Source organism: Aplysia californica, unplaced genomic scaffold (genome assembly GCF_000002075.1).
Source record: "Aplysia californica isolate F4 #8 unplaced genomic scaffold, AplCal3.0 scaffold00007, whole genome shotgun sequence".
In the NCBI taxonomy this organism is placed as follows: Eukaryota; Metazoa; Mollusca; class Gastropoda; order Aplysiida; family Aplysiidae; genus Aplysia; species Aplysia californica.
The window spans coordinates 976,489-987,397 of record NW_004797277.1 but is presented as its reverse complement, the minus strand read 5'-3'; the positions used below and the strand labels follow the sequence as shown (position 1 = coordinate 987,397).

Below are 10,909 nucleotides of genomic sequence, written 5' to 3'. Positions count from 1 at the left end.
TAATAATAATAATAATAATAATAATAATAATAATAATAATAATAATTATGGCCATACATTGTTTTTGGCCTTGAACTAGTCGGAAGTGTTTACCCTCTTTGATGTCAAACTTTTAATGAACTGAGCTCACAGGTTTGAAAATATCTATTTGCGTCCTAAACCAGAGAAGTGGGGGCTTTCTCGTAGGAAAGTTTATAACCAATTATCCTCAGGTACCTGGAGGGTATCATGGGGTTTATATCGCCCTTGAGAAGAAGACTCAAAGTCTGGAAGACAACGGGTGGGGAGGTTGGGGGTGGTGGTGGTAAACGGAATTAGGCTAAGGGTCGATTGTTATAATAAAAGTTGGCTTTTGAAACGTTAAAAAAATTCAGCCCCTGTGGCACATTGCCATCCTTGAGGAAAAAAAAAGAAATTCAAGGACGACAACCAAGATTAACAGAAAAGAGATGGTGTTTCAGAAAAAAACTAACATCCAATAATAGCTTCCTCTATTTGAATTACTATCTCCGAGGAAAACGTCAGGGGAATGTTCCATTCCTGGGGAAGAGTGATTAAATAGCAATTGTCTAGACAAAAGAAGCATTCGTTAATTTTTGAGTACCTGAAGGCAAATATTAAATGCTGAGATATTTCCTTAAGAAAAAGAATAGGGCAATGGAGATAATATTTTGATATGCAATCTGCTGGAAAATGCTTCAAGTTTTAACATTTTGCTCCCAAGATAACGTTGTTTATATCCCTAAACCTATATTAAGACATTTTTTAGGTGACTCACTGATCACAAAATCTATTATACGGGCGTTCTGTATAACATTAACATCTTATGTTTGATGACTGACATCAGAGTGCATCTCCTGTTATGGAATGCTCAAACGTACCCTCATATACAAATCTTGAATTTCATGATTTCGTAAAGTAACGCAAATCATCAGAAAAGCACGATCAATCTTTGAAAAGCATAAAATGTTGAAGCCAGGGTTTAAAATAACATAGCCAGGGTGTACTATTAAAAATAATCGATTTCTGTGGTGTAGGAGTCAAACGCGTCGCCTTCTTAGGTAGAAGACTTCTGATTAATTCAAGGTTTTTTTAATCGAGTATCTCGGTTTTTCTGCTTGGATGTTGTAATTATCTTAGCCACGGTTGGTCCTGGGAGGCAAAATCGAAGCCTGCCTCCTAAAGAATCATGTAATTGTTGTCGTTTTTGTAGTATTTCATATCTATATTTCTTAAGTTTGTGTGTGCGTGTGGAGGGAGGGAACAGGGGGGCCTTTTCAGCGACACTTGGAAACGAAATTTCTAAGCTAGTGTTTCCGTGTTTAATTCCTTGGTGAATCAGCCTTGATCCTTTTTAAAGCTGATTCTCTATACTGGATTGTCTTTTCTTTTTTTTGGAAGGGGGGGGGGGGGGGGTTGTTGCTAAGAAAATGTTGGAACGCGGGAGTCATCTCTTGGGTGACGCGTTTATGCTGGAAAAGACGGGGATCGTTTTCTTGATTTGTTGCTATTTTTCGAAAAGAGACCACATAATCTTGCCCACGAGGCTCTGAAAATATCTTTGGACAGATGCAAAGAAATGCTGGAGTAATAGAGTTGACACCACAAAGTATTAGTTCAAGGAACCTGTTTTGAGCTACATCACTGTGAACGTGCATGCCATCTAGATTCATTTTTTTACAAATAATATAGAAACAAATGTGAACAAAATACTTAGAAAAAACGATAGTTTAAGGGAAATGTTTATTCAGAAACAGACTCAATCGGTTTGGGCTGTTTGTTTGTTTTAAATCTTTTGTTTTTGTTTTTGTGGGTGTATTTTTGTTGTTGCTCTCAAAGATTCAGATCAAGAAGCATGTTTATGAATATTTGTGACCCAGCTGATAGCACAGTTACTTTTTGTCAAACTGCAGGATGGACAACACTAGTCTTGATTCCAAGCGTTGCATTCAATTACTTGTTTTGGAAGGTTTTGTTGTTCTTCACACACTTGACGGGTGTCTAATGGAGACAGATGTTAAAGCAGAGCTCCCACCTGTATGATAACATTCTATCGTTAAAAGTGCGTTAGATTCATTTTATACAAATATAGGCTGATTCTGATTTACAGAATGGATTGGCAACGAATCCTTCCAAAACTGCGTACAATTCCTAATAGAAAACATTCATAATGTTTCTTGAGAAAATGAGAGAGCGAGTGAAAATAAGCGTAGAGTATCTGCTTTTTTCATCCGGTTTATTCTACTCAGATCTGTAATCTCTTTGGGCAGCGTTCAGAGTGATCTAATGTGTATTAATACCACTAACGCACAGGCTCGATATCGGTCAAAGAAGAAAAGAAGAAATAAAACGACTGTTTATTGTAGACAATATTATTATTATGGTTCATGTATCCTCATCTTCTTTTCTTCAGGATATAACACCTTCTCCTGGATTTTCGTTAACATAAGTAGACAATTAGAGCATCAACTTCTTAGTTTTCGTGATAAGACATACCCCAATTATTGTTTAATGAAATACAAATTCCGATTGTTTTCATTGAGACATTAAAGACCAAAAACCAGTTTCGTTTCGTAGCAAATTATAAAAAACAACCTCTTATTTGTAGCGTGTAGCAAGCACTGACTTAAAGGCATGTATTTATTTTCTCCACACTTGACCACTCCCTCTAAATTGTCTAAAAATTAAAGCTTGTTTCTTTGTACTTGTGCAAAGAGGAGGTCCTGTTAGGGAAAGAATGATGTAGACAGTTTCTCTTTCTGATTCAAGGTCTTAAATCAGCATGATATTGTAAAATCAAGTTAAAACGGCCAAGTAGTTCTTTAAACATACAGGAAATAGTAGACTGAAACATTAGAGACGCCACGGAATCCTTCGATAGTTTGAGTAAAGGTCAATTTAAAAAACAACAGGGCTTTAACCCATTTGGGCGGGACACAAAATTGGGGGAAAACGTCTGGGAAACTGGGGCTTTTAGACGCAATGGCCCAAGATTGTTGTTTTTACTCTCTCCAAAACCCATTAAAAGTAGTGTGGATATGACGTCAGAACATTCCAAACATTGATCTAGTTTTACTTCTGTTTGGTAAACCGAGCCCTTTTAACGGATCATGTGTAATTTCCGGTGTCTGTGTTTAAATGCTTTCTTAGTCTTGACTTGATATTAGATTTTGTCATTTCGAGTTCCCTCTATGACCCATGGCTGGTGGTTTCTCCCGATCTATCACAGACAGCGATGAGCGCCGATCTCACCACGTGTTCTGAACCATTTACTTCCAATTCCTGTGAGACCCCGTTTTAGACTCTCCGTTTTTTGTTGGCTTCCTGTGTTGGTAGAACCGGAAGTTAGATATCGGTAATTCCCTCATACGCTTATACTACTGGTAGTAACATTATTATTCCACTTATTTTTTTCTTCTTGTCCAAAAAATCACAAACAACAAACAAACGAACAAAAACAAGCAAACGACGAAGCCTTTTCCGTTGAATAGTAGCCAGACATGTAAATACAAGACAATTCAGAAAAGAGTGATTTACAGTCAGAAAAAATAAGTTTATAAAAGAATGAGATTACTTCAGTCAAAGCTCAATTTGCTGTAATTTTTCTCGCCAGAAATTGTTACTAATGTACTCGAGATCAACCCATTCAGAACAGGAGAGAGAGGGATATATATATATATATATATATATATATATATATATATATATATATATATATATATATATAGAGAGAGAGAGAGAGAGAGAGAGAGAGAGAGAGAGAGAGAGAGAGAGAGAGAGAGAGAGAGAGAGAGAGAAGGTTCGTTGATTGGTTTACCTAATATCGTCTGTTTCGGTATAGAATAATAAGCTTCGTGCTTCTTCGGGAGATAAACTGACTAGTCCAATATGGCTGTTGTGTCAGAACTTGGAAAGGTAAGGTAAACGTTTAAAGTCTCTTTAAACACTGCAATTTGATTGAAAGGGAAAGATCTCCAATGTTAAATCATTTTTCGATAGGATAAAGACAAACAGGTCTTGAGCTAAGAAAGCTCCTTATTAAAAGTTCCAAGTCCGAATACTCGGTTAGATAATCTAGCATGATACCAATTAAGTTAGAAGTGCGCCTGTTTTAATGCAGGTGTTTTTACGCCTCCATCTATACAATTCAATTCATTTAGGGGAAAGGGATGGCTTCGACTCGAGCTGAGAAGGATATATCATCATCCCAGAGGAAAGACAGAGATACTCAATACCCCCCCCCCCCCCCCGCCCTCCCCCCCCGTTTTTGCCCAATTAAAGAATCAAGAAATCGCAGTCGGGTCTCCTGCGTGCGACAGCGAAAGGGGGAAGGGGGGGGGGGGCATAAAGACATGCTGCATAGCTCCATGAAAAATGCCTCCTTTTTGTTAAAATATGTCATACAAATATGGACATTTTCTCACCACTGATACTAAAGTGCAACATTTACTTCAACGTCTGACTGCCCTCTTTCTCTTTTATTTGATCCAGTAGACACTCGGCCAAGTCCTGGTTTTTGGCATTCCCTTTTGAGCAATATACGACATTTAACTCCAACACTTACAGATTAAAGCTACAATTATGTGTAAAAGAGATATTCAACTTTGTTTGTTATTACTACAAGAGACTATGCAGACAATTCAAAGATATACCATTGTCTATAAGAATCAATAGATTGACTCTTTTTTGTATCATAAGGCAGGGTTTAAATAACAAACATTTTTAAAGATCAATGGGCACTAAAAGTATTGTTCTATTCTATTTTGCAAAGTACTTGCTTCATACTTTTTAAAAAGGGCATGCTCCACACACAGTTTTCCAAATGCATGAGCACAGAAGCTTTGAAATTTGCAGACTGAACGTATTTTGTGAAGTGTATAAATCTGGTTAATTCAACCCGGCACCCGTCGGTCCAGGGAAAACAAATCTCCAGAAAAAAACATCATAAAATCCCAGTTGTCCCATGGAACCGTAATACAATGACAGCCGAGAATCTCTTGAGAGAGCGGAGACTGTTTTTTTTGTGTGTGTATAGGACAAATCAATACCATCGTGATTTACCTCGGCAGTTTGTAGCGGAAACAATACTGTGAGTTCCCTAGCAATTGCGGTTAGAACGGATCTCAGAGGGGCAACATAGACCATTTTATTGACACAAACATCCTCTTTGGCGTAGATACATTTCCAGAGTAAAAGAAGAAGGTACGGATGACACTTACAGTGTACCTCCCTTCTTGTCAGTCTATCTGTCTGTCTGTCTATCTGTTGGTCTGTCTTTTTGTCGGTCTGTCTATCTATATCTCTCTCTCTGCCTCTTTCTGTCTCTGTCTCTCTCTCTGTCTCTCTCTCTCTCTCTCTCTCTCTCTCTCTCTCTCTCTCTCTCTCTCTCTCTTTCTCTCTCTCTCGCTCTGCTCTCGCTCTCTCTGTCCTCTCTCTCACTCACTCTTACTCTCTTCAGGGACAGGTATAATATGCCTATTATATATCATATATATACATTTATGTATAGATCTAGTATAATATATAATATAAATATATATATATATATATATTATGTATAAATATAATATATATATATATATATTTATACACAAACACACACACACACACACACACACACACATATATATATATATATATATATATATATATATATATATATATATATATACAATGTAAGATAGATGGCTGATTATGATGTGTGTGTGTGTGTGTGTGTGTGTGTGTGTGTGTGTGTGTGTGTGTGTGTGTGTGTGTGTGTGTGTGTTTGTGTGCGTGTGTGTGTGTGTGTGATTGAGTGTTTAGCTAATAAATATCACTTTCTTTCTCGTTTGTCTATTTCTTTGTAATCTGAAAGTAAAACAGCGGTACATCTATTGAAAATGGTTTTACATATTGTGAGTCGCAGCTACAACTCTACAAACTTGACCCATAGCGTGCCCGTTGAGAGCTCATAAACATTTTACTCTTTAGACAAAACACATTTAGCGCGTTTTAAAATTGTAGGCATTCAGTACGCTTTTATGTTCCTTTCACTCCCATTTTATCTCTTATTGATTTACGTTTTGTGTTGCGAAAGTTTCAAAAATTGTGTTCTTGCTTTAAAAAACATGGAAAAGATTTAAGTAAAAAGAATGAAACTAAAACATACCACAATAAATATCGCCCTTGTACAAAGAACCTCTTGCCTGTGGGCAGAGGATCTTTTTGCCTCCGGGCTCTCTTTTTTCCTCTATGCTTCTTAGTTTTTAAGAACTCACAATATGCATCCGTGTAGGGTCAAAAGAAGGGAAAAAGCTATGGATATGTTAACACACATACACACTTCACTCTCAACCAGCTCAATTCTAAGGACGCAATCACACACAAAGACACAGACATACAGATACTCATTACACACTGCGTCACATACACACAAACACACATTCACACTCACACAAACACACTCACATACACAAGCACACACACACGCACACACACATACACACACATATACACACACTGCAAACCAAAGCCAACCATCACAGAAAATACAACCAACCAACCAACCATCCAAACAGACAAACAAGTAAACAAACAAGCAAACAAACAAACAAAAAACTAAAACAAACAAACAAACATAGTAATAAACAAAGAAGGCCCAGACGCTTCTTTCATAGCAAATTTTTAAAAAAGGTTTTTGTTTTGTTTTCGTTCGAATTTTACAACCCCAGGAAACACAAACCGATGATATAAGTTCCGAAGATTAGAGGTATTACAAGAAAGTAACAAACAATGAAAAGAAGGAAGAGAGGTAAGGACGATATTTTTTTATGTTTGGTAATAAAGAAGGAGCAAATCACACGAAGGACATCCGTCCGCCAACCACCCACGACACAACAGGTGGCAATTCACACAATTTCAACACTAGGCCTAACCTTCTTTCGGTAGACAACAAGGATGACGAAAATATTCCCAATGAGTCCGGAGATGATGACGACACAGTAGGAGAGAACGAGAGCGATGACGGTGGAGGTGGAGAACCAGAAAGTCTCGCTGGTATACTGCTGGACTAGGAATAAAATGGCTTCCGGGGGACGAGATGAGTTGAGCATGGCTTCAGGTATAGAGCTGCTGCTGTTTTCCATATCGCTCTCGGCTGTCATGGCTGGCAACCTTCAAGTTCTGAAAGTAACGACAGATTAACATACATTTTTATTGAGTGTTGGTTTCTATCAGTGCCTGCCAACCTGGCTGATATTACCCATAGGTTGGCAATTTGGTAATTTTAATGGGCAGTGGGGATCATCAGAAAAGTGACTGGTATTATTTAATGTCCCACTTGGAGATACATTGACATGTAGGTGAGTGGTATAGAAATTGTAGCCTCTTATGGGAGACGAAAGTAGGTGACGGCTATAACATGTTTGACAAGTACTGGTCTAAATCATGTCTGAGAAGATGTCTTTTAAATGAAAATAAGTATCCGATAGTAGTGTGGATTTAGGACCTCTTTAAACACTTTATATTTATTGTGAGATTTTCTTATTTTAATATCTAACCTATATTTTCACCTTTAGTTAGCTAGTTGAATACAAGCCATCGAAAACTCATTTAAAAAAATATTGTTTATGAATTGCTCGATGAAGACAAGAACTGTGTATCTAAAAAAAAGAGGACCCACTTAAATGGCTATAACTCGCATATCTATGTACTAATTTCAACAAAACTTCCAAGAATTAAAATACAACTAAGGGGAAGACAAATTTATCAATTGTGTTCATACATATCGAAAGCGCTTTCTCTTTCTTTCACAACCCATTTCAACGCTTTCGAGAAATATATAGTTTTAAAAAATCAACCAAAATTGAGTAGAAGGCACAATTTTACTTCTTAAAAGCTTTCAGATACAGTGGCGTGATCGGCCCATTCTGCTTTCAATACATGGACGGTAAAACCACAAAAGTCACATCAGATGGATATCTCACCGTGCTGAGAGAGTTACGGACAAGTTTGGGGAAGAGAAGGTGTAATTCTGTAGAGGCCTGGTTCCAGTGGGACGGGGCCAGACCCTACATGTCAAGAGTGGCCTTTTTGGGTGGTAAAAAAAAACCGTTTGAGGAACGCATCATAATCATAAGCCAAAGGTTCACAAATAAATGGTCACCACACTCCCTCCAACTTGGGTCTCTTCAGTTTTACCTTTGGGGTTAATTGACAGAGTCTAGAGAAATAATCCACAAGCAGTCTGACAGTTTAAACTCAATGTTGAACGGGACGGCCAAAGAATCGACCCAGAAACATGCCATGGGGTTATTCAAAATTTCCAGTGACGTATTGAAGTTTGTATGGTGAGAAATTGTGACCACCTGGAACTTTTGAGAGCCATCACCTCCCTGAGTTTATTTGGAAATATCAAATTTGTATAAATTTGTTCTTCAATACAGATTTTAAAATGACAATTTGAAATAAAACAATAAGGTTGGTTTTTTTAGAATTTGCAAAGTTTTGCGCATCACTTAAATTTGGTTTAAATTTTATTAACTTGATATTTTTCGAACAATGCTAAATAATATTTTTGATATTGACAAATATAACGTTTCCCTGATTTAATTTTATTTGGTCGAAGTTATGTTGAAATTGATCCTAAGATGATGGAGTTATTGCCCTTTAAATGGTCCCTTTTTTCGCCTGATGCAATGTCAACTAAGACGTAGCCGAGCGTCAACATAACATTTCGACAATTCTGAAGACTCAGAGGCTGTCAAAAAATAATAAACGAGACTGTGGTCAAATGAACAAATATGGTACTAATAATCATAATAACATACTGTGCTCTCTAATGATATTTTCTCTTAAATTCTAATGTCAGATCCACGACATAAAGCAAATATTTTGTGATATGTGTGGTGTTCAGATTCCGAGCAGTATTATATTACCTTTGCATTTTGAATCTTTTAAACCTTGGAATTGTTACATTCATACACATTATATTTGTACCCAGAGAATAATAAATTCGTAAATGTCATGGAGATAAGGTGGCGTCGGTAGGCACTTTATACGAAATTCCCATTTGGCTCAGTCCTTTCGGAGATGGACGTCAAACTCGGAAAGCCCCGCCTCCTAAATAACCTAATAGTGTTTTTTATGGAGATAAGGTGACTTTAGTGGAAAATAAAAGTCTTTTTTTCGTTTGGTATTTCTTTGTTACACAGCGATGACATTTTGAAGAAAGAATTTTGGCATTTACCATAAATTCATTTTGCTGATAAAAGTGAAACTGAGAGTTCAAAGTACTTAATTTCAGTTTTAAAAATCCAAATCCATGGTATTGAGTTGCGAAGGCTTCGGATTACTTGATTAGATCGAGGCTGTTAAGAAGAAAAGGGATCATGTGGTTGGTATTTTGAAATATGGAATGACATTTACTATGTGACACAAAACACCTTCTCACATATCTTTATTGCGAAATTCATTTTAAAGTTATGTCATACACACAGCTTTATCTTCCCACGCCGTGCAGTTTCTGCCACCTAGAATGAATATAAAATATTTGTAATGGTGTATTTTCACCTTCGTTTCTAAAATAACATTTAATTTGAACATCATTAACATAGATCTTCGCCGTTTTACAAATTGGGGTAAATATACCTTTCATACCCCAGCTATTTTAAGATATCCTGTCAGCTTGACAAAACACAACTGGGGTTGGTGGGGTTTCGCTGAGACGCTTAGAAAAAAAGGAGGGGGTAGGGTGAGCTCCTTTCTACGAATATACAGAACATAATCTGCTGCGCACTAGACAGCACTATGTGGGTATTCACCATCTACATTTTTTATTTCGATTTTGAATGATTTCAATGCCCATCCACAAGACTAACGGTTAAATTGGAAAGCGAATCGTTAGCTCTAGTAGAAAAAGGAAAAGAAAAAGGGACGTGGGTGGAAAGAAAGCAAAACTTACACTCCAACGCATCTATTGGCCATCTGGACTTGTGACCTTGAGCGTGCTGTTCCATCATTCAGGGCGCGGCATCTCCATCTGGAGAGCAACATTTCCTCTCCTATATTCTAAGCTTACGTGTGTGTACACATGTGTGTGTGTGTGTTTGCGTGCGTGTGTGTGTGTGCGTGTTTGTGTGTGTGTGTGTGTGAGAGAGAGAGAGAGAGAGAGAGAGAGAGAGAGAGAGAGAGAGAGAGAGAAACTTAGTGAGAGAGGGGGGGGGGGGATTTCTTAACCCTGGAAGCCTTTACTAAACACCGAATTCTGCAATCATTCAGGTACCTACGACATAGGCTCTCGAAGCCTCGCCTTCTGGTATCTTTCTGCCCAGCACCTTTAGCAGTAACGGAGAACCTAGGTTACAAACAGACTCTGCATACATTTCGAAGACGCTTTGGTTTTTCTTTCCCAGCCCATTTCAACATTGTCTTCCTTCCCAAGGTTTCATCACTTCGTGACTTCAGTTCCAATCAGCCACACATTCTTATTTCTTTCAGGCAACAGTCCACATCAATATTTCATTCTTGACAGATTCTTTCTATTTCAAGTGTCTACTTGAACAAGTCGTCATTCAGCTTCAATGACAGCTCCCAGTGCACGAACTTGGCATTTCATGCTCGACCTTAATAAAACCAACGTCAACGTGTTAAGAAATAACACGAGTACAATCTCCCCCTCCCACCCCACTTTCTACCATCTAGCGATAATATCAATCTTTGCAACGTTTTCGAAAAATTCGTACTTATTGAGTTTTCAAGAGTAATTAATTTTGCCGGTGTCGAAACTGATACAAAACGCGGAGTAAAACGAACCCAGAGAAAGCAATATTTGACAGTTATTTTTTTTTCTGCTTTGTTTTCAGTTTTCTCATTTTGTCCGTCAAAATTATTTTTGGCCAAGAGTAGATTCCGGCTCCCCCTCCCTCCC

At 37.6% G+C, this 10,909-nt stretch overlaps 1 protein-coding gene across 2 annotated transcripts in view; it reads right to left on the bottom strand.

Moving 5' to 3' along the window:
* The window catches only part of LOC101861697 (neuropeptide Y receptor type 2), a 46,876-nt gene that overhangs the window by 22,247 nt on the left and 13,720 nt on the right, over positions 1–10,909 (bottom strand). Inside the window, exons 1-2 of one of the 2 annotated variants that reach the window (XM_035969298.1) lie at positions 9,944–10,006; positions 6,918–7,164 (exon numbers count right to left, since the gene is read on the bottom strand). In XM_035969298.1, the coding sequence (XP_035825191.1) occupies positions 6,918–7,145 (228 nt within the window). In that variant the 5' untranslated portion in view covers positions 7,146–7,164; positions 9,944–10,006. Of the gene's footprint in view, positions 1–6,917; positions 7,165–9,943; positions 10,007–10,909 lie in introns of those variants that run through there. The other variant, XM_005089570.3, reaches the window with a different exon arrangement.